We start from the raw sequence: 27,258 nt of genomic DNA on the forward strand, positions 1-27,258 counted from the left end.
TTCTTTTTATTTTCCACATGTTTTTCTTTAATATTTGCTGCAACGTCGCAGCTTAAATATTCTTTGCAGCTTGCCATATTTTGCGCCTGGCAATGCACCCGGATTCGCGTCCGCAATTCGCCTTCGCGTTCGCGTACTCGCTTACATCCGGCTCTGCATCCGGGTCCGGGTCTGGGTCCTGGTCTCTTGTTGCATGGTACTCGTACTTGGCTCTGGGTCCTGACTTTTGCTATTACCGCTGCCATGGAGGCCAATGTACGCGCAGTTTGTTACAATTTCGCGGTTCGATTTCGCCAAAGTCGCCATCGTCCCTCTCACCCCTCTCCCCCCTCTCACCCCTCTCTCATCTCTCCTAGGTTCTTGTCCTTCTTGTCGTTCTGGGCGCGATGGTGTGTTTTATTATCGCAAATAAAGCGCAATCATTGTTGTTGCACCCGCAGCAAGGCAAACGTGCAACGTGCCACTCGCGCCCGTTGACTGGATTTTGTTCATGTGGCCGCCTTGCAGCTCACATGAAATATTGCAAATAGTTTTCATTCATTCCCAATTGAGTGAAATATGAAAAAACTTCAAGGAATTTTACAAACGAAGAAGGAGCAAAAAAAAATGTTGCATACTTTCAGGCAGCGTTTAATATTAACTATAAATACAATTTAATTTACATTTAATTTGACTTTAATTGTTGCACACACTTGTTTGACTCCCGCTCTCTCTCTCCCACACACTCTTTCACACTCACTCTTCCTCTCTGACTGCTCTTCTCATTTGTTTTCATTATTGCTGCGCTGCTTGCTCACATTTTAAAAAATGGCATTTGGCTGGCAGCCAGACAGTGATAATTGTGCATAATATTTATGCAGTTGTTGCTGTTGTTATTGCCACTCGAGCAACGGGTTTAGAGTGCATCAGAGTCAAACTTCAAATGCCTGAAAATCCCTTTGTAAATCTATGGCGTCAGTGCCAAGGACTTTGGCATCGTCTTCGACGTTGTCTTAAGGCCTTAAGCCGGCTCAAGACATTCTCGCTTGTCGTTCATTCAACTGCAGCTTGGCTGACTTCCGGCGTTGCCTTTTATGATAAATTGAAACAAATAGCCACACACACACACACACACACACACACACACTCGCTCACACACACATACAAGTGCAGTGAGGACTTGGCTTATCAGAAAATTGCGCTCAGCTGTTTATGAAAGCATAACATTGTTAGCTGCTGCCAGGGCCATCATAGAGCAGAGCTCTACGAACATCAACATGATCATCAAGCTGACTCTGACTCCTCTTTGACTTCCCTCCCACCCTGTTCGTGCTCCAGCCCCCGTTCCTGTCCCTGACTGGCCGTCGCAGCACATAATTCACAAGTAGGATAAACAATTTACTTATCGCTGCTGCAGGCCAACACACTCTGAAAGCCTTCGACTCAGTCTCAGCAGACGCTGCCACATCAGCGTGCCACATTGGCAAATAAATCATAATAAATAACTTGAAAAACGAAACACCTTGCCACATAAAAGTTGCACGTCGCGACGTTGCCTTCTGCCTTAGCACAAACAAGTTTACCACTAACTTTTGAGCTTAGAATTGCAAAGGGTATTTCGACTAGGAGAATCCGTTTGACTTCCACTAAATAAACAAGTTGGTACTTTTTTTTTTAAAGAAATTAAATTTAAATACAGAATGATTTAATAGGTCAAACGATAATTAAAATGACGTTATGTTAAAGTTATGAAAGTTTGAAGTTGGTCGAACCTTTGACCTAGCAGTTTTACAAGTCCAAATTTTTGTTCAATTTGCCATGATTTTTTATAACAAAATTAAACTTCACAGAATCAAATTAAAAGTGCTGTTTTATACTAACTATGATATAAGAAGTCGATTAAAAATGAAAATTTAAGATAACAAATTTTATATTTCTATAATTCCAGAGGGGGAACCTTTGCATTAAAATGGAAACCAAGATCTGAAGGAAAATTAATTTTTTTTATCGAAATTAATAAAAATTTAAATAACAACCTAATTTAAAGGCCAAATCATGATCAAAATGATTTTTCGCTTCTCGGTTTAGTTTTTAGAAAGTAATGAATGCTTGAAATTGGTCAGACCTTTCAACTAGCAACTTAACAAGACAAAATTGTTGTTTTTTAAAATATATATTATACCAACAGAAAAATTAAAATAATTTTTGAAAAAATGTTCGGTATTATTCGCTGACATTATTCCAATAAAAGAGTATGTAAATATTGTGTTCATAACTTTGTTGTTACCTTCTTCATTGTAGTTATTGTTGTTGTTGGTGGTGTTAGTGTCTGCTTACAGTTTAACACTTTGCCAACTCGCAGGCGCAGTTCAAGGCAGAAGGAGGGGGGGGGCCTCATTTTTGCAACTGGTGATAAAAATTGATACATAACTGGCATAAATCAGACGAGTGCTGCGCATTACGTATACGACGCGTGTGTATGCGATGCCATTTATTAAATTAGCCACAGTAACATCAGCAGAGGCACAGCAGAAGCAACAAACTCCGTGCTCATCCCTTATTCATGCCAAGGGCAATGGCAATGGTATCACAGGTAATTTGTAAATATCTGACAGATGCGCTGATAAACTCATTGCAGAGATTTCATTCATTCATTCTACACGACGAGAACGATGTAATTTATATGGGGCTTATTACAGTTACCTTACATACTTATATGTTAAGCATAATAACAACAGTTTATTCGTAATACTTGGGGCGTACTTAATGTAACATCACAAAAAAAAAACCGGGCCAACAAAAAGGTAAGAAAGTGAGAAAGCAAATCAATTGCCATTGCCACTGCGTTTGGATGGCTCCATCATGGCCCAAATGCCGGCTGATTCAGCTTGGTTAACTCCGGCTCCGATGCCAGCTTCTTGTCCTGCGCCAGCGGCGCTTTTGGCAGACTGAAGAATTTCTGTAAATTAAATTTGTGAAAAATGAAATTAGGCTACGGCTGCTTTGCATAATTTAAATTATAAATTATAAATTCGATGCTGTCGAAGCTTACATCGTGCTTGCCAAAGTTGGTGGCCTCCTCCATGGTGTCTGGTAGCTTCTTGTGCATTGTCTCGGGCAGGAAGAGGCCACTGATTCCGCCCAGCAGAAACAGGGTGCCCAATATATAGTATGGTGCACAGATATTCACAGTCGTTCCCAGATAAACCAGATACGGTGCCAATACACCAATGCCATTTGCCAGAATTGTGCCCAATGCGAGTCCCGTTTGTCTCATACACGTCGGGTAAATCTCCAGGCATTGCAGATTGACCGTAAAGAATGTTAACGCATTGAGGAACTTGATAAAGGTGGCCAAATAGATCATCAGCCACTCGAAACGGTCATCCGTGGCATAGAAAACGATGGGCAGGCAGGTGAAAAAGGCGAGTAGAAAGGTAACCGAATTGGTCAAACGTCGACCATATTTGTCACCTGCAAAAATGCGAAACAATAGAACAGAGAACAGCGAACAGAGAACAGAGTAGACCATCAAGTAAGCTGCCAATCAGTGGCCAATCGGCAATTCCTTCTGATGCCACTCACCAAAGTATCTGCCCAACATGAAGGCAGGAATTTCGACAATGCTTTGGTAAAAAAAGTTCAAAAACGGATTTCCCGCCATTCGCGAGGTAAACAGAATCAATGTGAAGTATGAAACGGCCACAACGCACCTGTAAAGGAATAAGGAATGGAAAAACAGGAAACGACAAAAGAAAAGTAAAGGAAAGGAAAAATCCGACAAATAGTCGACAGTTAGAAATGCAAATTGCTTTTTGGTATTGTGAGAATTGTGCCCACCAGCTGAAGCCCATGATGATGGTATTGCGGGCCAAGCGCCAGCCGTTAAATAGGGATGCCATGCCATAGGTAACCTCATGATTGTCCCGGCTATAGATTTCGGTCAGCTCTTTCTCGGTCACATCGAAGCTACGACCATTAATTTTGGCAATCTTTTTGAACTGGACAATGGCATCGCGGAAACGACGTTTGCTAATCAACCAGCGCGGTGATTCGATGACGTATCTGGACAAGAAGCACAAATGAAATTAGAAACAGCCAGAGAAACAGTAACAGAATACGAAATTGAAATTGGAATTCAAATTTGATTTGGGATTGCGTTGACAATTGAATTGTATGCGTGACTTACTTGGAGAAAATTAAAACCATCGCTGTGGGTAGCGATGTCAGCCACATAAAGGAATTCCAGTGGCGCAACCACCAGAACAACAGTGGCATCAACGTTGTGCCAACGGACCAACCGACGCTCTGAAAGAACGCAATTCGACTGCGATCCTCCCTGTCCAATTAGAAGTTCAAGTCCAATTCGAAGTCCAGCCAAACGTAAAGTTAGTTAAAGAAAAGTTTACTTTAGCCAGTGTGTGTGTGTGTGTGTGTGTGTGTGTGTCAAACTTACTCCCGTGAGATTTCCATGCCAATAATTTGCGGCGATTGAAAGAGACTATTTACGGTGAGGCCAACAATGCCGGACATGATAAGAAACCACGTATACGACCCAGTGCACAATATGGAACCCAGGCGACCCACAGAGCAAAAGACGACGCTAATGTAGTAGACCAAACGGCGACCAAGTCTGTGAACCAAAATGAAACAAATACAAATTCAATTACCAATTGCACTCTCGAACATAATTTAGTTTGCGACAAATGAAACTTACGAATCGCCCATTTGTCCAAATATAAATGAACCGACAACCTCTGTCACACGACCCACAACGAACACATTTGTTACAAACAAATCCTTAGCACATATCCAGTTCTCCTCCGTTGGAATTGTGCTGTCGTACCAAGTCGTATCGTAGGTCCAGCCATTTTGGCAAGCTGGCAATGACCATAAAAAGGTATTAGGAAAACTTATAACAACTCCAAGTTGAAATTGCGTATAAATAAATTTAGATATCTATTATATCTTCAATTCACCTGTGGTTAGATTTGTCCGCTGACTTATGTTCCAAGTCGACCAATCGGTTATTTGTGTAAAATTCATATCATACATTTCACAATTGTGCGAAGTTAACTTGCCTCGATTATCTTTCATTCTGCAACCGATATAATATTAGTAAAAAACTCTCTTAATTTCTCAAATTTAAACTCACTTTGGCAGTGTCATTTCACGCCATTGATCCAGTGTGAAATCGGTTTGTTCTCTGCCTGGCACAGTGCACCAATGATCGGGAATGTTGAGGGCTAAGATAATGTTCATATAGATCATGGCGCCGGCAAGGGCCAATCCTGACACAAATATATAGTTATACAATGTCTGATAGCGTCCATGATTGCCGGCCTTCTCCATTAGAGCTTGAAATGGATCATTCAGTTCCGATTCATCTAGGTCCATTTCATGGACCAACGTTGATGCTTTTCTACTATTGTTTGATTCCTCCAGCTTATCTTTCATTGTTGAGTGACTGCCGTTGCTATCTGAATTCCAGTAAGTACATAATAATGATTTTATATCTGGCAAACAATTGTTAGATTTATCTTTATGAAAGACCTTAAGAAAGCCTGATCTAAACAAACCATTAAATAACATTTATTTAAAGCTAGACGAGCAATTTTGTTACTTATCAAGCATAGACCTCTGTGTCGATATTAAAAGTCTACTAATTACTTCTAATTTTACGTTTTTATTGGAATCTCTTTAATGTGGACTATTAAAGTTGCGGAAAAATAGTATATTGAATAATATAGATAAAGAAATCTAAATGCTTAGTTTTATTAAAGCAATAAGAATCGGGAGCAATAACATTTGATAGATTTATCTTTATGGAGCACCTATTTCATGATGAAATTTCAGAAAGCTTTCTTTAAATTCTATTTTTCGAGCCTGAGCTATAGAAGAACTATTTTTAAGTTATGCCTGGTTCGTTTCAAAGGTAACTATCGATATCAAAAGTCTCTCAATATTTTTAGATGTAAGATGTTGATTTTTAAGTGACCTGTTTATTTTGGTAAATAAAAGTTAAATAAAATTGTACCATTGAAAAATTAAAAACTTAAATTAAATTAAAAAACGGACAGACAATCAAAACTAATAGGTTTTAAATCTCAGTAATAAGAATATATCATTCTTATGGATCAAACCTTAAATATTTAATTTATTTAATTTAATATTTAATAATTTATATTGTTTTTAATTAAATTGAACTTACATAATGCTTATAAAAATTTAGTTATTCTTGCCAATGAAAGTATTTCACCACACCTTTCAAGTAGTAATTAATAGTTGTATGTACCAGAGTCAAGGTAAGACTCGGTATTGCGCTTTAACACAAATTTGTTCTGTTTTCGATATTAATAATTTAATTAAAAATATTACTTGGTAAATGGTTTTTATTCGTGGCCAATTTATGGAAATTATTTTACAAAATTCACTTCTCGTTTACACTTTTCACATTGCGTATGGAAATACAATTTGAGGACTACTTGATTCCCGGTTAAGCAATTCATCAACCGTCACCAACTCTCGATGGTGTTGATATGAGAGTAACTATTTTAAAATGCCAGCGTATAAAGCGGGACGCTCTGGGAACAGTCGGCTTATCAGTTAACTTACAGAGTGCATAATCATTATAATAGAATTGCTGATAACAGCAGGCCTCTAGCTTGTAATTTAACTTAGTGAGCTCCAGTTCAAATTGTTCGGCTAGAAGATACCTTTAGAACGGTATTAGCCCGTTGTTTGGCCAGGTTGTGTTTCAGTTCGGGTTTTTATACTCTGTAACACTTAAGATAAATAAAATAAACACAATAATGTATTTGAATTAGATAAGAATTTTAAAATTTAAGTAACTTTTTTTCACAAAGAGTTGAAGTGTAAGATTTGCCTACGGGGTATATGCCTGTCGATCAAATTTGATAAGAGATAAAGATTTTTAGCTGCTAGAAATTGGAAAGAGAATGATTAAATTGTGTAATTCGCTTTACGACGGGCATTAGATATTTTTAATGCACTGAAAGTCTAGTCGTCAAATCTGATAAGATAGGTTTATATTCCTGGCCAAATATGTTAAAAAAATATCAAAAAAATTAAACTGCGACGGAGCTCATTAAAGTCATCAAATGGATAGGTCCCAATGTGGGTAAGATAAGTTATATTATATTACTTTAATATTTTCTAATTTTTCATTGCACTTTTAAGTTTTCTTTTACTTTAGCACATTCTTTAGGCTAAAAGTTCATAGACTCTATTGTCTGTTTATATTTTACTAATTAATTATGAAATTTATTATTTATGCGCTTTTGTTTTGACTGTGGCCCGGATCACACAGCAACTGAAACTGAAACTAAGCGCAAAAGTGTAGCAGAAAATGAGATAAAGTCCACGTAGTTTGTGCAAATGCAATAATATCAATTTTCATATTTTCATTTACTTATTCGTTGCATGAAAGACAAAAGCAATTTAACAATTTACTAAAGCACTTAAGCGCAAATTCAGTTCAGTTCCCGAGTTCCCGACCGTGAGACAGGCATAAGAAGTACACGTAAATGCAAACGAGAAGTAAAACAGATAAGCACAGTTCCAGCATAGATACAGATACAGATACAGACAGAGACACATTTAGAGATACGGCTTGAGATGCTTTTCAATCATGTTTGAGCTGTACTCAGTTTCAAGTAGTCACAAGTGTAACTGCTTACCGTATGAATAAACATTACTATGCCTTCTCCGCAGATAGATCTATTTCAAGAGTGACATAAATTTAATCAGCATCACACCAGATTACCGAGACGCTGATACGCTCTGAATCTTTTGATACCATAGGCCGACGACATCCAACCAACCATGCTGCATTCATACCATTCTATCTCATATAAATTGTTTACATTATATTTTTCTTTTTCCATTATTTTATACTACGCATTTTACGCGCGACACTTTATAAGATTATACTTTACAAATACGTATGAATATATTTATATTCACACTATCTTTCACGTGTATTCTCAAATTGATGATAGCATAGAGAGTCTTCGCTCAATGTCAGCGAAATTATAGCCTTAAGTACAAGTAAGTGCTGTTAAGTTGGCAAATGATATCATTAAGTCGGTCTTCTTTATGTGATCATAGCTTTGGGAATTTATTGGATGGCTCAATTACATCTATTTTTAGAAAATCAACTTGTTCTTCCTGATTACCAGCAGTACAATTTAAGCATAACTATAAGTAAATATGCAAAAGTATCATAAAAGCAAATAAACCAAAACAAATCTATTTCCAAAGTAAAAATATCGTTTCCATTTCTGTGAGAAAGAGAATAAGTTAATTTGCTCACTTCAGAATATTTTTTAACGCTGTAAAAAAAATTCCATTGCCCAAACCATCAAAAAGTCATTGTGTGATTATTTTTTAGATATGTTCATTTTTATTTAAGACTTTTACTTGATTTATGCATAAACTTTCATTAGCTGTTCTCTCATTGTTCTCTCATTTGTTTTTTTTTGTTCTTGCTGAGAGTTTTGTCTAAAATGTATGGGAGCTTTGGAGAGGCGTCATTGCATTGCATTTATTTAAAGTGTTCTAATGAAATTTGTAATAATTTACTTTGTTGCCTGAAACTGCAGTGTGATGCCTTAGGTATTTCATTTTGTAATGTTAAACTTTAATATTGCTTACATATTCGATTTAATTACATCATTTTACAGTGATAAATGGAAACTGTTGGCACATGCCGCATGCTGCATGCCGCATGTCGCATGCCGCAATGTTGCATGTTGTGCATTGTATTTTTGCATTGTTAAATTTCTATTATAATTTACAGTTGAAACACTTAATTGTTAATAAGATAAATAAAAATTCAAAATGCCTACATTAGAATAATTTTACCCTCTGGTTTTAACACGTGCGCATTAATTTCTTGACTAATTGTTAAATTTTATTTAAATCTTTAAATTTTTCTTTGTTTCTTGATTAAATGTAATTTTAATAATATGGATATTAATATGTATCTGATGCTAATTAATGTGAAAAAGCATTTTGGAATTGTTTCGATTTCGTTTCTAAAATGTACATTTTGTCAATTGGTATTTCCTTTTCTGATATTCATATTCATATATTACTAATATATTTATATATTTTGTGCTTGCTCTTGATTAATTGTATTTATTTATTTAACTAATTCTTCAACTGATTGATACGAAATCATTAAAAACTTTCACTGCACTGCCGTCTGACTAATTTCATTGTCGCATTTTTGATTATTGCTAAATAGCTAATAGTTTAAATTCAATATGTTTATATAAATATATTTATTTATGTACTTAATTGTATGTATATATATTATAGTTAATTATATGGCATAAATACACATACTCCAGTGTCAATAGTTTCTAATTATTTACAGATCGCTTGCATGGAGTCTACGTTTTCAAATATATTGCTTAGCATACAATTTTCTTTAGCTGATTTTGCAAATTTACAATTTTGACGGATTTTCTTTGTTTTGTTTTTTTTTTTTATTTATATTTTTATATTTAACAATAGTTGTAATTTTAAAACAATTCAAATGAATCGGATAAATAGAATTAGTTAAAATTTTAATTTAATTGGCATTTGGTGTTTGCTTTTAATTTTCATGTAAATATTTGTTAAAATTGTAATTGGTCTATTGCTTGCACTATCTGTGCTTTAATGTAGGAAACAACTTGAGTTTATCTTTACATTTTTATTTGTATTTTTATGCTTGTTTGTTTAAATTATTTGAAAACTGCAATTCAAGTTGGACGTCTGACAATATCACGTTGCGAAATACATACACATTTATAGCAATAAAAAACAATAGGCAAATGGCAAATAATAGTTGAGGCTAACTAAAAATAGTTAAACGATTTGATTAAGTATAGTATATGTATATAGCTCTTCGTTTACTTTTACAACTCTATAAATAAGTGTATATATATAGATATATATATATTATATAAATGCCAACATTATCGGAGGAAGGATTGACTGACTATCTGACTGTTTAAACTGTTTCTTAACTCCTTGCGCTCTTTCTCTCTATCTCTCTCTCTCTCTCTCTCTCTCTCTCTCTATCGCACTCTGTCTGTTGTCTATCTATTCTGTCTCTATACACTATACATTTGAACTGAAAGACGCAACTTGGCCTTTTGTTTTCACTATCGAATCACAGCAATTGAAATACATACAATCTAACGCAAATATTGATTACTTGTTTTAAGAACTTAAACTAAAATCTGTATGTAATAAATGGGTTGTTATTGATCCTTGTTGTCGTCGTGCAACACTTGGCTGGCATTGCCACTTGTATTTTTGCGCAAATGGTTGCGCAACATCACCATATTCCGATTGAGGGGCAGATGATTATTGGGTAGTCCGATGCCGCTGCCGGATGCTGAGCATGGGGCATGCGGCAGAGTGTTGCAAATGTTGCCAAGTGGTGCGTTGGCATTCATGTTGCTGCTGCTGCTGCTGCAGCCAGTGCTGCTGCCACCAACCATGCTGGCCGAGGCAACCGATGTGGTCGGAGAGGTGGCACCCGCAACCTGGCCCACGCCCAGCAGCAGCTCGTGGGCGAGAATGGTTGGCAAATGTTAAGTGCTGCTCTTCAGCGGACCCGACGATAGCGAACTGCTGCTGACCCCCGAATCGCTCGACTTCTCACTGAGTCCGCCACGTGTGAGCGTATCGTCACCCATAAGTCCGCCGCCGCCAAGAAAGGACTTCTTCCCCACACGCGCCGGCAGCGTTGCCTTAAACGGATTATCCTTGCAACGTCGTGCGCTCTCCACACGCTTCATTATCTCACTCGAACACTTGGACACCACATCGTCCAGACTATTCGACTCGTCCGTCGAGTTCACCGCCTGAGTCGGTGTCTGTGAGCTGGGCAACGGTGATCCCTCATAGCAGCCCGAGTCGCGGGGAAAGTGTCTTCGGCCAAAGGGAGATGCGCCATGCTTCTTGTTGATATTGTTCAATCTTGCCTCATCATTCTCGGAGCTGGAACCGGCAATGTCCACGTCGGAGCCTGTACGTGCGAAATTTGTAGCTGTGTTAAGTGTTTGAAATGTGAATTGTGGTTGGTGGATTGTGGCATTTTTGATGGTTAAAACTTTAAGGCTTTTATTTTAAGATGGCAAATAAGTGTTAAAAATGATGTATAAAAAATTATACAAATTTAATTTACATACCAAAAAAAATTGAAAATATGCTTTGAAATTTTTGCTGCATTTAATTTTAATTTTTTTTTTTTTATTAAACAATTTAAGAATAAAAATAAATCTAATATAATAGTTATACTAGATTTAAAAGAAAAATTAAAATTATGTTTTTATTTCAGCTTTTTTTAATGTGATTTGAGTTTTTTTTTAATTTGATAAACATCAACATAAAATTATTAATTTAAAAATTTTTATATTTAATAAACTATATTCGACTTGGTCCTTGGATCAAGGGGACTCTTTGACTTACATTCAATGTCATGCAGCAGCTGCACAGCGGTCAACAGCTTGGCCCGATGTTCCTGGCTCAGAATACCCAAATAATCCAAGTCGGCCGGCTCCAGTTCCTTGAATAGTTCCAGATCCTCGTAGCTGCAAATGGAACGATAGGTGAAACAATCCAACAAAAAAATTTGTTGTGAAATTTGTTTCATCTACACCACTTACCCGTTCAGCACGAACACGGATGTGTACTCCTTGAGTCCAATGCGCATCAGCAGATCCTCAACAGAGCTGGGACCACTATTGCCACTACCATTGTTGCTGTTGGCCAAGCGGGAGGCAGGTGCCAGGGTTTTGCTACTCGAGTTCTTCATGCGCTGCTCGGGCAGCACCTCCACATTGATGAACTTGAAGTGTCCCACACGACCATGACAGCGTCCCTTCCAAATGCCCGACGCGTTCATCGACAGCACATCAATCAGCTCACCCTTCTGCAAGGAAATCATGTGGAAATTGTTGTTGGATTAGAGCGAATTTTGAGTGGAGAGGAATTGAATTCGAGTGCTGGCTTACCTTGAACTTCAGCGCGTCCTTGTCGTAGGGATTGGGCAGACTGTCGACAAGTGCTTTCGCCTTGCAGATGGACACCAATGAGCTGCGATCCTCGGCTGATATCGAGCTGTGCGGACTCCCAGGACGCACCAGAGCCTGTGTGCCTGTGTGTTAAATGGAAAATGGTAAATGGTTTGTCTCAAGTTTAAATATTTGTCTCAACTTCCAATTTTTGGCTAGAACTTTTGCCCAAGCAAATTTCCAATTAATGCGCCCCCACAGCCAATTAGCCAAAGGGCCAAGGCATTTTAGCCAAAACACACACACACACACACGCACACGCACACACAGTTCAACAATTGGTTTGCTTAATTAAAAACTTTTCAAATATTTTTACACACACACACACACACAAAGCTTAAAAAAGCCCCAAAAAAATATTTAAATAAGCACTTGAAGTTTTCTGGCCAAAAGCTTTGGCTAATCCTTGCTTTGTGTCCTGGCCAACGCCACATAAAAATAAAGTATTTTTCCTTGCACTTTTCAAAGTTGCTCCTGTTCAGCCACGCCCAGCAACGCCCTCGCTTCTCCACCTTTTGTTGTTGCTTTTGCTTTTCTTGTTGTTCTTACATTTTTTTTTTTTTTTGTTTTTTTGGTGTTCTATGGTTTTTTATTTGGTGAAGAGATTTTGCGCATATAGCTAAAAGTTTTGTTCATTAAAAACTGAGCAACAGCAGCAGCAGCAGCAGCAACAGCCCTTTATTTAACCACGCCCCAGACATTGCACTGCAGCTGCCCCATGCAACTTGCCACTTGACTGTGCAGCAAGTGCATTAAAAATTCATTAAGTTTTGCTAAATTTGAAGTTATTGTGCAGCGGCAGCAGAAAACCACAGCAACAACAATAAGAACAGCAATAGCAACAGCAACAGCAACAACAATAAGAACTACAACTACAACTGTTAATAGACCAATATGCAACAACGACGGGTGGCAGTCTGGGAATTTTTATAAACAAACCGACAGTTGTGGCGTTGTTGCAACCAACGCCCAAAAAGCAAAAGCAAAAGCAAAATCAAAGCACAAACACACGCAGATAGTTAGATAGATAAAGATACTTACTTGAACCGGATGCGCTGGGCAAACTTTCAACGGAACTGGCGGAACATGCAAACGCCTGATCGCTCATGCTGCCACGGTCGGTATTATCTTGGGAATTGCTGAAATCCCTTGATGTATCCTTTGTGGCAACAAAGTTTCGTCCATTCTCATTAAATGCGCCAATTTCCTTTGGCGAGTTACGCATCTCACTCGACTGCAGCCAAGACAACCCAGGAGAGAGAGTGAAAGTTGTTGTATTGGGAGCATCATCATTATCATCATCATCATCATCATCATCATGATTCAAGTCCAAGTCCAGGTCGTAGTGCATGTCCATGTTGTGCAATAAATTGCATGTTGAGCCGAGGAAAAGAGCATAGAAATAGTCCAAAAGTTTTGTTAGTTAAATCATTAAAAAGTTTAATGCAACCACACAAATTTACACACACACACACACACACACAGAGGGAATATAGACCCTTTTAGGTTTTCTTCTTCTTCTTGTTCTTCTATTTTTTTGGGGAAAGGGATCTTTGGATTTGGCTGCAACACTTCCGTTTTGGCATTTTGTGGGGAAGTTTGACAGTCGAAATTGAGCTGCTTGCCTTGTGGTGGCTACCAAAAAACTTTCCTCATATCAACCGTTAGTCAACAGGCCTAGGCGCCGATTGCAACTCTTCCCGCCACTCTTGCAACTTCTGCGACTCGTGCAACTCTTGCAACAAACAAACATCAAAGTTGTCTGCAACATTTAGCCGATGCAAGCGACGCAAAATTAGAAAAAAAATCAAGAGTTTTTCAATGTTAATTTAAGCAGGCAGGAAACGACTATGAGATACCCTGCACAACAATTAATAATCAGACATAATATAATATTTAAAGTAACAAATTTTCTACTCTTTGCAATAGTTTGTTTTTTGCATTTTTATACCAATTTTAAATGTAAAATTGTTGCCAGGTCTCGACCTAAGATACCCTGTATAATCATATTTCATTAATTGTTTTCATATCTTTCGGATCTCTTTAAAGTTCTTATGAGAATGGCATCCTGGAAGGGTTTGTAGTACTAGCACGACCATAAGATACTCAGGTTTTACAGTGTTTAATATTATTTTACCGAAAAACAATTTTACTGAATGAAATAACAAACGTCAGGGCATTATTTTAAATTTCTGTTTCGTTGTACTATATTCAAAAATTTCGTCTTGTTTATTGTCAAATATTTCTGTGGGACTTCGAAAACTGCATGTACATCGCATATAGTAATGGCATCTATATATTCCTGTGAATTTGAAGTGTTTGGAAAAGTGCAGGGCGTCTACTTTCGACGGCACGCCGAGAAGAAGGCCAAAACTCTTGGTCTACGTGGTTGGTGTATGAACACGCCAGTTGGCACAGTCAAGGGTTACATTGAGGGTCCTCGTACCGAGGTTCAGCTCATGAAAGAGTGGCTCAAGACAACTGGCAGTCCCTCAAGTAATATTCAAAGAGCGGAGTTTACCCAAGATCGAGAGAAACGAGATTACGGTTTCAAGAACTTTCACATACGCCCCGATACGCCGAGGGAAAAGTCTCAGCATCATTTGAGATCTAGAAAATAACGCCAAATTGGGCACTTAATCTATAAAATCCAACAGAACACAAAACAACAAATTATAGTTAGATGCCATTGTAAAAAACTTGTGCTAACATCCTGAAAGTACATAAATGTTTATACGGAGTCCTAAAAAAAAATATGAGTTGTTATTTTTTTACTGTAAGAAATGTCTGAGATTTTTGTGTACATTTTTGCAAATTATATTTGAATTTAAATTGTACTGCCTGAGTTAAAAATACTTAAAAGTAAGACCAGAAATATTCAAAGGATATTGAATTTTGTGCGAAATTCAATTTTTGTATTAGTATTAGTATTTTATTATTAAATACTTAAATTGAAAGCTTTAAGTCAAGAAGTGTAGAAATTATAATTATAATTTTTAACTGGTTTTGATTTATAATTTATGATGCAATTATCTTTCCAAGTTGTAGAACTTGCAGCTGAAAATATTATAATTCCATTAGGATAGTAATAATATTTATAATTCACTACAAATTTTCCTGGCAAATAAAAATTGTATGGAACTGCAAATGAATTTTCGCTGGGTATAAGGATTGCCAACCATTTTGTACCTTTGGTCAGAACGTGCTCCGACTGTCTGTCGGAAATTTTGGGGCGCGCATAAAAACTCATTTAACTGGCATTTGCATTTAGAGTGCATGTTCAAACTTGCCCAACGCCTCGTTTGGCCCCAAAAGTATTTGAGGTTTTTTTTTTTTTTTTTGGGTTTATTTTGGGGATTTTGGTTTTTGGCATTTTGAGCTTCGTATAAGCTGCGTAGGCGTAGACAAATTGCAAGGATTAGAGGATGCTCACAAATTCCAATCAGGCGCATATCGTATGTAAATGTCAAGCTAATTACATTTTGCAGCTCACTCAAATTCAAGAGTCCGTGTCAATATTGCTTTTGTCAGTCACGAGTGCACACACGGATACAAACACACACACACACACACAGACACACTCCTACAGAAATGCAGTGATTAATTAACTTACATGATGCACCATGGCCTTCTGGCAAATGGTATTCGCCTTGTGGGGCAACCCATTCTTCTTGGCCTTCGCGACAAGACTTGGCGGCAATCCATGCCGTGTGGCGCCAATGTCCTCGTAATCGGATGATGGACTCGGCGACAACGAGGGCGATTCACCGATGCCGCCGCTTAGCGTGCGGTAACGTGCCGTGCAATTGTTAGTGCCAATCTGCAGAGAATAAGGGAAAAAGCCAAGTTAAGAGTGCGTTTCGTATTAACAAAACTCGAGTTGAGTCGAGTCAAGTTTGCAAATGAAATGGCCAACAGGCAAACTGGCAGACAGGCAGTCGGGCAGTCAGCCAGTTGCATTTCGACATCGTTTAGTTTGGCTTAAGTGCCGTCGTTTGGCAACAAAAAAAAAAAATAAGAGGTAAGAGGAGTAGGTAGAAAAACTTTGGGTAAAAAGCTTTTCCAGTTTTTATGCTCTGCTCACAGTCTACGTGGTGCATTTTGTTATTCTTCCTGCTGGCTTTCGGGTTGTTTCTGGTTAAATGCGAACTTTGTTTGTCACTAAGTGCACTTAATCAATTTAGACGACGTATTGAGACGCACACACGTGTGTCTGAGGGTGTTGCACCCCTTCAAGGAGGGAAGCAAATGTGGAGGGACTAACGCAACTGAAATGAGCTGCAAAGTCTAATGGGTTTTTATCCACTTACCGAAACTGTGCTCAGCCTGGAGGTAACGCTTTGTAAATCCGATATGGAACCCGCATAGTCGCCGCTCTCACGATCGTGTGATCTGCAAAGGTCAAAGGTCAATGAGGTTATAGATTTTTATTCATATTTATATTTCATCTTCTAGCTGTGGCATTCTGTATTCTGTACTGCAACTATCTAAAATATATTCCATCAAATATTTGTCCATCTTCAACTCAAGTGTCCACCTAAGAAAACGGCTTGAGCCGTGTTGAGACCGTTTTGATTACAAAACCATACTTTCTTGCCTCTATCAAGTATGTTAGGTATTTACAAAAGCAACAACAGCAACAGCATTGGTAAGAGCAACATCAACAAACAGCAATAATAACACTTGGCACAAAGGTCTTTTGGGTCCACAGGCAAAAAGCAAAGCTCATATAAATAAATATTTTATACCTTTTTCTACTTCTTCAATTTTGCTTTTGTTGTTGTTATTCTTCGTTTGACTTTAACACTGTTGAGATTTTCGCTTTTGACTGCTTTTCTTCTTCTGTGTTTATTTTTTTTTTATATATTTATATGTTCTTATTTTTATTTTTATTTTCTCTTTGTTTTTTTTTTTATATTTGGCAAAGAAAAGTTTTTTTGGGCACACGGGGCGTATAAGTTATTTTAGCACGTCTTTTGTATAGTTGCCGTAGTGCGTACGTGTGGAAAACGGTTTTTCCAGCTCTGTCGACTGCCAATTGGTAACTGACTGGCAACTGGCAACTGGTAACCGTCGGCCAACTGATTGACGAGGCTGGGCATGTTGAACCATTTCTGGAGCCGCGTTGAAGTAGCAATAATGCCATTTCATTCAAGTGTCGATGTTTTCTGTGTATGGGTGTGTGTGTGTGTGTTTGTGTGTGTGTGTGTTGGGCCAATATTGCAGACGACGAGTCGTTGCCGTGTTTCGTAAACGTCTTCTTATTAGTTTGGCCAACTGTCCGCCCTTCCACTTGTCTCTACGTTGAGTCTCATGCCACAGTTGTATGTTTTATTCTTTGTGGCATGCGTAACAATATGAAATTGATGACTTTCGCTTCAATGCGTTTCGATATGTGGCAAGTCAGTTAGTCAAGCAGTCAACCAGTCAACCAGTCAGACAAACAGACAGACAGACAGACGGACAGACAGACGGACAGATGGAAAGAGACTCTTTCATTCGTCGTGTGGCTGCAAAATGTTGATAACAGCACTAATGAAGTGAGGCTACCTTTTTATTATTTTCTTTTTGGACTGGTCAAGTCTGAACGGATTCGTTTCGTTTCGTTTTGGGTCGGGGTCGGGTCAATCCTTTGCGCACCTTTTCACATTGACAAATAAATTCAAGGCTTGTGGCAGCAACAAAATCAAAGAGGGTAGAGAGGAACTGGAGTTTAGCTCATTGATTGCTTTGCTTTGGTTCGGTTCGAATTTGGTTTGGTCAACTATTAGTGTTGGCTTGTTTGCCGTGCTAAATGTTTGGCCTTTTTTATGCCACACTGCACACATTTGTGGCACATTTTGTAGTTCACTGAGTTTTGTCTGCTGTCCTTTTATGAAAGGGTTCATTTTGTAGCTCGCCTGCAATTGCCAAATATCGCCAGATAACCCGACACACTCATCAATTTATATATTCGTTTGTACACATACATACGAGCATATATGTATGTACTCGTATCTATGTATATGCCACATTATGTTGCCGCTGCGAGCTGTTGTATTATTAATGCTTTGCCCTTTGGCTTCGCAGTCATAAACTCAGCTGCAAATAATAATGGCAATCAGCCTGACCTGACCCCTTCCACTTCCCTCCTCTTTCGCACCGTGTGCCATCCACTTACCTGGCATGCGTTAACGGTATTATTGTCGGCGGATTTGGTGGCTGCTGTGGCACGATAAGACCTCGTCGCGGCGGTCCACGTTGCGGCAGTGAAATATCTCCGGCGGATCTTAATGAAATTACGCCCGTACTTTCGCGGTTGTTCGAGAAACGCACACGGCCACCCTGCAAAAGAGAGAAAAAGAGGGAGAGAAGAAGAGGGAGAAAAAAGAGTGTTGCAAATTAGTGTTTGTAAGCGAATGTCTTTCAAATTTTTTTTTTAAATGTTGACACAAGTAGAAACTTAAGAAATTCAATATAAAAGTATATTCTTAAAAGAAAACAGTTAAAAATAAAAGTGCAATAATTTATTTTTTGCCTATAAAATTCTTAGTGTGGAGACAAAAATCGTAATTTTATCTGTTATTTATTTAACGTAAACTAATAACATTTTTTGACATTAAAATTAAATAAAAATGTTATTTAAAAAAGGCTTTGATTCAAGTAGAATTTGCTGCATGTTGTGTTTAAATCAGCAAAAGAGGCAACGAAATATGAAAAATTAATAAAGTTATAAAAGTTTACGCGAGGCGTGTTGTTGTCAGATTGAGTTTATTTTAGCCTGTTGCCGCTGCATTTCTTGTTCTTTTGTTGTGTTGTTGTTGCTTTGGTGTTGTGGTTGTTGTTGTTGCTTTGCGGCGTTTGTATATTTTTGGGAGCATGGAATTTTAAATTTAGTTTATTCGAACACAGCGGAAATTGCAAAGTTGTTGTTTTCAATGTTGAGGCAACACACACATACATATATATAGGCACACACACACACACTCATACTCACACTTCTCGATTACATGGCAAAGTTTCATGTTTTGACGCAACAATATGAGGCAAAAATGTAAATTACAAAGTTTTGCAGCATGTATATTTAACACACAAGAATGTTGCATGTTGGCATTGTGGATAACCGACTCAAAAGTGCGTCGAAGTGCGGAACATAATGAATTTATTGCGTATCTGCTGAGCTCTCGAAAACTATAGCATACTTTTGTGCGTAGCCTACAAATAATCAAAGCTAACAACTCGAGATGCTAATGCCACGCAAATGGGTCTTCTTTTTTTATTTCGCTTGCCGCACTTTGGGGCATCTAGCGTCAGTCGACTGCGGTCTGTTAGGCAAATATAACAGAAACGACAACAACAACAGCAACAATTGCGGGCTTAACGTTATTATGGGACCTCGGACTGGAAGCTAAAGTGCTGCGCAAACCACAAAAAAACTTTTTGCTAAACAAATTTGTTGCTGTTGTTGTTGTTGTTGTAGTCCGCTTGATATTGTTGTTGTTGTATTGCCACATCAAAGTGAAACATGAAATTGAAAGGCCGCAAAAGGGCGGCCTCAAGGATATCGAATCGCAGCTGAGTGATTTCAATTGACTAAGAAAACAAAATTCTTGAAAACGAGCTACCCTACCCCAAACAGATGAAAAGTAGGAGAAGGGGTAGCAGTAATGCGCATCGACAAAAGCGCAACTTCTGTGAATATCACAAAGAAAATTTTAAGGAAAAAAAAATTCATTTTATGCACAGCGAATGGGAAAAAAGACTCAAGTCGTCGTCGTCGTAGTAGTAGAAAGTCAACAAGAATTATGCAGTTTTTTTTAGGGGGCTGTCAATAAAAATAAAGTGAGTTGAAGTTCAACTCGCACAGTTGAGAGTTTGGCAAGGACTTGCAGAAACTGAGAAGGAAAATGCCAAAGGACATACAAATCGAAGTTGGAAATCAATGCGAAAGGCAGAAATATATTCAGCGTATAATTTAATAAAGCAAATAAAAAAAAATCGAAGTCACAAAGCGAAAACCTACGAAATCCGCTGAGAAATCAAAGTGAAAGAATCTTGTGAATTGAAGAAGGAGGGAGACGCAACGAGGCGTGGCTGCCGCAGTCGCTGCCAGGATTAACAGCAGAGACGAATGTGCTGCATAAATCTAGCAATAGAATAAGAAGAAGAAAAAATGATTGCAAAAAAAAAGAAGAATAAGAGAATTGGCCGCCAGCTTGGAACTGCAAATGTCCTCAAGTTGCAATCGCAGTGCTCCGGAGTCCGTACTGATCCTGCGGCAAGTACTCCGACAATAAGTGGGCGCAAGTGTTTGGTAAACCGCTCACATAAATCACAGTCTAGCTGCAGATTCTATACGGCCTTCAAATATAGCTAACACACACACACACAGCTACACTTAGAAAAAGATCCTTATTTCGCGCTGACAATCAGAAAATTGTCTTTGTTTGCTCTTCTAGGTTATTGTGCCATTCTTATTAGAAAATAAATCTGGTGAAAATAAAGCTTTTTATTTTTTCATTGAAAAGCAGACTTAAGTATATGATAAAGCCCTATTTTTTTTTATTTAACTGCGGGCAAAAATTTTTCTAAGCTAAAGAGTTTATCTTTTAATTTATACAACAATATTTTCAGAAAAAAAAAATAACAAGTATATAAAAATATTTTGTAAAAATACAAATTTTAGAAAAGATTTGAAAGACAAAAAAAAACATTTATTAAGGATAAGTCCTGCAGAAATTATTTTTTTATAAATAGCTTGTTTATTTTAATAATGTTTTTTCTGACTTCCTCTGCTAATTAGACAACTTTACAATTTTTAGTGGCGATTTTTAAACAAATTCGAATTTCTAAAGTGAGGTTTATATACTTTTTTCTAGTGTAAATAATAAAACAACCACCTACACTCATCGACTTACCTGTATTGTTGCCGCTGGCCCGCAATTGAGTCCGGCCATAAGAAAATCATCAGGATCGCTTTCGTAAGGTGGCTCATCGTACCAATGACCTTGATGATGCAGCGCACTGACCGCATAATGTGCACCACCAGGGATGCCACCACCAGCACCACCAGCTCCAGTCCGCAGCGCCTCATCGTACATATAAGTATCATCTGCAAAGGGATAAACTGTGAGGCCATTTTGCTTAGTTGGGAGCGAGGAGAGATAAGACGAGAGAGAGGGAGAGGGAAAACTGTGGTGGTACGGCTTTAAACTTTAGCAAAGCTGCTGACGAAAAATGTGCAGCGGCAACATGATATTATTATACGCAACGTTGCACACACGAAAAACTTGAAATGCCATTTGCCACATTTGTGCAGGACACAAAAGTTGCACAGTTGCACACAGAGTGTTGTTGTTGTTGTTGTTTTTGTTGTTGTTGCAACTAAAAAAGGGAAACGGACATAAGATTTTATGCTCGCTTATGCATGTGACGCCACGCCAGACGGCAGACGGTCGTTGCCAGTTGCAAGTTGGCAGACATTGCCACGCCTACTGCCACACATGGCTCCGGAAACATATTTCGAGTGCACAAATTTTTATTGCATACTTTTGGGCACTCGTCTAAGTTTTACGACAATTTCCTATTTTAACTATTTAACTTCAAGTGAGACCCAAAATAGTGCCGCATTTTAATTGAAATTTGTTTTATTTTTGGGTGGGGATTTTAATTTGAGAAAACGCAGATAATAGAAACTTGGACTTACCCGTGCGTCCCTCACCTCGACTCATTTGCAACAGACCCTGGCGTATGTCCCGTAAGATCTGCAAAATGCAAATGGAAAAATCCATTAAAAATTTACATATTAAATGAAAGTGCTTACATAATTATTAAAAATTAGATTTTAAAATACAACAACTTATCGACTACAAAATGTTTATAAATATTTTATGATCACAAAACAAATTATTTATTGATTTAATTTAATTTATCATTAGCTTAAATCCTAGCAAGCTAGTCACATAAAAACAAAGATTTAAATAAATATGCTAGTTTAAGAGTAAATTTTTTATTAAAAAAAAAAGTTTCCCTTTACATTAATTTTAAGCATTCAAATTTAAATATATTAAAATTTGCAATTATTTTTTGACATAATAAAATGTTGCATTTACTGTTGCCTCAACTGACAAACTCCTCTGCCTAAGTGGAATGCACTTTATGATCTCTGACTAATATCTAGATGCTTTTTTGGGGAATATGTTGCAAGAGGGCAGTGAGTGAACAGAGGGAGGACACTTAGTCGCTGCTGAGCGACTGACGTGACTGCTGTGCAAAATAATAAATAAAATAAAACAGGAGCAACGGGCAGAGACGAACTCTCAACTTTGGCAGGCAACTTGAAGCATCAACTTACTTGTCAGCAAAGGCAGCTGCTGCCACCAAAGTGGGGCAAGTATTCCTATCCCCATTTCTTCTTTGTTCTTTTATTTTTTTATATTTTTACAGCTTTGGCGGCAAAGACGTTAAAATTACAAAATTCCATTTGAAAACTAAAACAATTTTCAGTGCTGAAGCACAAGTGAAATGATGCTGTTGCTCCGACTGTTGGCTTGGTTGAATGTCCTGCAACATAATAGCGCAATATGTGTTGCATACTAATTTAAGAACATGCCAGGGCCATACTCGAGTATGTGAGCCAAAAAAAAAGAGTATATATAAAAAAAAGAAAAGGATGCCAGGGCCAGGCAAAGGAAAAGGAAAAGGCAACGCGAAACAGAAACAGAAGCAGAAGCTAAAATAGAAATGCTCAGAGAAATGTTAGCTGAAAGAAGTATAAAAATTAGCTAAAAGCTTTTCGGGTAGCAGCATTAAAAATACATTTAAATGTTTGTTGCAACAACGACAATTGACTTTGCCTGCCACACTCATACACACACACATATACATACACTGCCAATTTATGTGGCAGGACTTGTGTTGCCTTAAAGCTAATCACATTGCTGCAGAGCTGTGCTTAATTGACTGGCCGATACTCTTCTCTCTCTATCTAGCTATCTCACTCTCTAGCTGAACACAAACTATTGGCAGCAGGCAAAACTATAAATATTTCATAAGCATGAAACATTTTTGTCTTTCTCTCTGGCAAATGGAAAATAAGCAGCAGCTGGTCCAGCGACACATAAAGTGAGTCAGGGGCAGGGGCATGAAAAGAGATAGGCCTAGTGGCAGCAAGAACAGCAATTACAATTAGACAAACAGCAAGTTGTTTGCACAAGTTAAGCAGCAACTACAACAATGACAACAGACCCCAACAATGTCTCTGTGTGTAGGTGTAAGTGTGTGTGTGTGTATGCTTTTCATTTATGCACAAAAATTATTGCTGTTGCTTAGGCGGGACACGTCGTCGACATGCAAACAGACAAATTGTCGTGCAGCAACGCATTTGCCATGTCTCTCTTTATAAGTACATGTGTGTGAGTGTGTGCTGTGCGAGTGTGTGTGCGAGTGTGTATGTGTATGCCATTGGTAACTGCAAGAATTTTGCATTTTCGGGCCAACGAAGACTACGAAATTGAAGAGACTATAGGCTTAAGTTTGAAATGGAAATTGGAATATGACATCGTCGAGCTGATAACTGCTTTCTATAATTAACTGTGAATTTTGGAAGATGTGCAACATGCTTGCCACTTGCAATAGGGTGGCATTAGCTTAATGTTGACATAACCTAAAAGAAGGCCAATCCTTCAGTGTTCCTGGGGATTTATGAGCACGAAATTTAATTTAATTCTAATTTGAATTTTTTATGTTCATATTACTTACTACATAATATTGAAGGTAGAAAATTTTAACTTTGTTATTAAAAACTATCTACTTTTAACACAGAAATTTTGAATGATTCTAAATGTATCAGGTCGGTGAATCTATCAGAAGTTGAATCATGCGATTTAAAGTCTAACACTAACAGTTTAGATTCGCATACAAGTAAACATCTACACATTCTTTCAGACACACACACACATACACATAGGCAATTAGTGTGCCACCTTTTGGAACGTATCCTTTGTTTGAGTCTGTGTAAAATTTGAAATTTTCGAGAATAATTTTTATGACAGACAAAAAGTTTATCATTTGCCACGTTCAACTTTATTGTATTTTTTTTGCAGTTGTTGCTGTTACTTATGTCTGCACGTGTGTGTGTGTGTGTGTACTTAGGTGTAAGTACATGTGTGTAAGTGAATGTTTTGCCTCTCTGCTTTGCATGTTTTTTCTACAGCAGAATAATTGCTTTTTCTATATAAAGAAAACAATTTTTTAATAGCTTTGCCAGGTTGTAAGCCTTTAAATATGCATGATATGATATACTATGTTACATACACACGTATGTATGTTTATATGCTTATTTATTTGCATATCTGATGTGATATGTGCTAGCAAAAGTGAAAATTACACAACTCAAGCCGAGTAAATGCTTCAAGAATTCCATTTAATATTTGTATATTTTATTTATGCCTATAAAATCTTTTTACTTTCCCCTCTTAGTCGTTGGTCAACCAAATAACTAAGCATCTGTTACTGTAAATTTAGTTGTTGTAATTGTTTAAGCTATGTGTCTGTTGATTTGTTGAAACAAAAATCTGAGTAAAGAGAATAAACACTTTTAAATTAAATTGAGCTAGATCAGATTACTATATCAACTAGCTGACATAAAAATATTTATTAAAAAATCCATTTGAATCTTTTTGAAATCTAAACTTTTTTTTAAAAGTAAACACTTTATTTAAAATCAGGGAATAACACCGGAACCGATTCCAGACCCGTAACCAAAAATAACCGTTGAATTTTTAGTACCGGATCAACTTCAAACTGTCATAACTTGATCAAAACTGAACCGATTTTCAAGCGAAATGTCATTTTGTTCTTGATTTGGCTTCTTAATTCATTTTGCATTCAAATTTAATTAAATTCTTAGAAAAAAATATTTTCCTCTAGATTCTACTAGATATTGATTTCGAAGCTAAGGGTCCCCCCTTTGAAATTTCGAAAAATCAAAATTTTAAATCTCAAGATTTTACTTTTAATCAACTCCTTATATCGTAATTAGTATAAAACATCACTTTAAACTTGATTCTGAGACCTTTCATTTTTTTGTAAAAAATCATGTGAAATTGAACAAAAATTTGGACTTGTAAAGTGGCTTAGTCCGCAGTCGGACCAACTTCAAACTGTCATAACTTGATCAAAACTGAACAGATTTTCAAGCGGAATATCATTTTGATCAAGATTTGGCTCCCAAATTCATTCTGCGTTTAAATTTTTATCATCTAGAAAATTTGATATTTTTTCGATTCTAAGTCATCTATCATCCAATTTTCCATACATACCCCTTGACATATTTTTTGAAAACTTTGATCTCTCATAACTTTATAAAAACTTGACCGATTTTCAAGCGGAATATCATTTTGATCATGGTTTGGCCTCTATATTCATTCTGTATTTAAATTTTTATCATCTAGAAAATTTGATATTTTTTCGATTCTAAGCCTTCTATCATCCAATTTTCCATACATACCCCTTGACATATTTTTTGAAAACTTTGATCTCTCATAACTTTATAAAAACTTGACCGATTTTTAAGCGGAATAGCATTTTGATCATGGTTTGGCCTCTGTATTCATTCTGTATTCAAATTTTTATCATCTAGAAAATTTGATATTTTTTCGATTCTAAGCCATCTATCATCCAATTTTCCATACATACCCCTTGACATATTTTTTGAAAACTTTGATCTCTCATAACTTTATAAAAACTTGACCGATTTTCAAGCGGAATAGCATTTTGATCATGATTTGGCCCCCAAATTCATTCTGTATTCAAATTTTTATCATCTAGAAAATTTGATATTTTTTCGATTCTAAGCCATCTATCATCCAATTTTCCATACATACCCCTTGACATATTTTTTGAAAACTTTGATCTCTCATAACTTTATAAAAACTTGACCGATTTTCAAGCGGAATAGCATTTTGATCATGATTTGGCCCCCAAATTTATTCTGCGTTAAAATTTGTATCATCTAGAAAATTTGATATTATTTCGATTCTAAGCCATCTATATCCAATTTTCCATACGTACCCCTTGACATATTTTTTGAAAACTTTGATCTCTCATAACTTTATAAAAATTTGACTGATTTTCAAGCGGAATATCATTTTGATCATGATTTGGCCCCAAAATTGATTTGTAGTACCGTTCCGTACCGGTACTGATACCGAAACCTATAATTGCTTCAGTTTTATTCCCTGTTTAAAATGATATGTATATTATATAAATATGTTAAAAAAATATACATAGCTGCCTTGGAAATATTTTAAGAGTTCAATTGTTGCTAAAGAAAATGTAAAGAAATTCTTAAGTATTGCAACTTAATGCCTGATAGGATTTAATTTGTTTAAATGTTGAAATCTTAAACCTACACATTTATTTAAGTTTATTTCAATTTATTTAAGTTTATAAACTTGAATATTTTGCACTCACCTCTTCGTGTTCACGTTGAAATTTTTCCTTTTTGCGCATTGCTTCTTGTACTTTTAACTGTGCAAAATTGGTAGAGAAAACAAGAAAATAGAGTAAAAATTATTAAAATTATGACATTTATTTGTTTTATAAGAGCTTAACAGCAAATGCTGATGGACTCAAGTTAACAACCACAATAACAACAAAGTGCCACAGTTGCAAGCAGCAAGTTGCAAGTCTGCTTTTGGGTGCTTGGCAAAAGTTTTTGCTGGTGTGAAAAACATGCGTGCACAGTGGCACAATTGAACGTGAAGCATGGGCGTGGCCGTGGGCGTTGTTGCATGCATTATGCAGTTCATGCAGCTGTTGTGAGATTGTTGTTGTTGTTGTTAGTGCTAGTGTTGTTGCTGTCTGTTTGTTGTCGCCGTTGATTGCATTTTGTTGCTTGTTTTTGGTTGCCGTGGCACTTTCTCTTCTCTACGCTCCTTGCAACTCGCGCTGTCATTAATAATGAATGTTGACGGCAATGAACTTTTAAATGTTGCATGCATCTACTTTGTATAGTCATGTTGTTATTGCTGCTGTTGTTGTTGTAGTTGTTGTTGCAGTTGCTTCAGCTGCCATTGCAGGTAAACGTGCTTGGTAGCAAGGTTCGCAGCTTTCATGTTGAAATTGCATTGCAAATGCAACGAGCGACCTGCAACATGCTTGTAGTTGTACTGATGTTGGGGTGTTGCATGGCATAAGT

General features: G+C 37.1%; 3 protein-coding genes across 4 annotated transcripts in view; 1 reads left to right on the plus strand and 2 right to left on the minus strand.

Annotated features, from left to right (window-relative positions):
• Positions 1 to 2,696: 2,696 nt before the first annotated feature.
• LOC117790460 (carcinine transporter) lies at positions 2,697 to 12,422 on the minus strand. 2 transcript variants are annotated; one of them, XM_034629915.1, is made up of 10 exons: positions 12,408 to 12,422; positions 5,135 to 5,459; positions 4,959 to 5,077; positions 4,697 to 4,859; positions 4,436 to 4,612; positions 4,169 to 4,318; positions 3,820 to 4,044; positions 3,565 to 3,692; positions 3,032 to 3,453; positions 2,697 to 2,938 (listed from the first exon to the last, which is right to left on the minus strand). In XM_034629915.1, the coding sequence occupies exons 2-10, from the start codon at positions 5,434 to 5,436 to the stop codon at positions 2,840 to 2,842; spliced, it is 1,785 nt and encodes a 594-aa protein (XP_034485806.1). In that variant the 5' UTR covers positions 5,437 to 5,459; positions 12,408 to 12,422; the 3' UTR covers positions 2,697 to 2,839. The 2 variants fall into 2 exon arrangements, with proteins under 2 accessions (XP_034485806.1, XP_034485805.1); XM_034629914.1 differs by lacking the exon at positions 12,408 to 12,422 and adding an exon at positions 6,191 to 6,529.
• The window catches only part of LOC117790459, a 170,273-nt gene continuing 153,070 nt past the window's right edge, over positions 10,056 to 27,258 (minus strand). The window contains exons 8-18 of the mRNA XM_034629913.1: positions 26,532 to 26,588; positions 21,763 to 21,820; positions 20,975 to 21,168; positions 18,238 to 18,401; positions 16,388 to 16,469; positions 15,691 to 15,897; positions 13,119 to 13,311; positions 12,018 to 12,160; positions 11,670 to 11,935; positions 11,473 to 11,594; positions 10,056 to 11,029 (exon numbers count right to left, since the gene is read on the minus strand). Coding sequence (XP_034485804.1) covers positions 10,593 to 11,029; positions 11,473 to 11,594; positions 11,670 to 11,935; positions 12,018 to 12,160; positions 13,119 to 13,311; positions 15,691 to 15,897; positions 16,388 to 16,469; positions 18,238 to 18,401; positions 20,975 to 21,168; positions 21,763 to 21,820; positions 26,532 to 26,588 — 1,923 coding nt within the window. The 3' untranslated portion in view covers positions 10,056 to 10,592. The remainder of the gene's footprint in view (positions 11,030 to 11,472; positions 11,595 to 11,669; positions 11,936 to 12,017; positions 12,161 to 13,118; positions 13,312 to 15,690; positions 15,898 to 16,387; positions 16,470 to 18,237; positions 18,402 to 20,974; positions 21,169 to 21,762; positions 21,821 to 26,531; positions 26,589 to 27,258) is intronic.
• Positions 14,138 to 14,831, plus strand: LOC117791943 (acylphosphatase-1-like). The gene is made up of 2 exons (XM_034631881.1): positions 14,138 to 14,153; positions 14,253 to 14,831. The coding sequence occupies exons 1-2, from the start codon at positions 14,138 to 14,140 to the stop codon at positions 14,696 to 14,698; spliced, it is 462 nt and encodes a 153-aa protein (XP_034487772.1). The 3' UTR covers positions 14,699 to 14,831.

This window comes from Drosophila innubila, assembly GCF_004354385.1.
Source record: "Drosophila innubila isolate TH190305 chromosome 3R unlocalized genomic scaffold, UK_Dinn_1.0 2_E_3R, whole genome shotgun sequence".
Taxonomy (NCBI): domain Eukaryota; kingdom Metazoa; phylum Arthropoda; class Insecta; order Diptera; family Drosophilidae; genus Drosophila; species Drosophila innubila.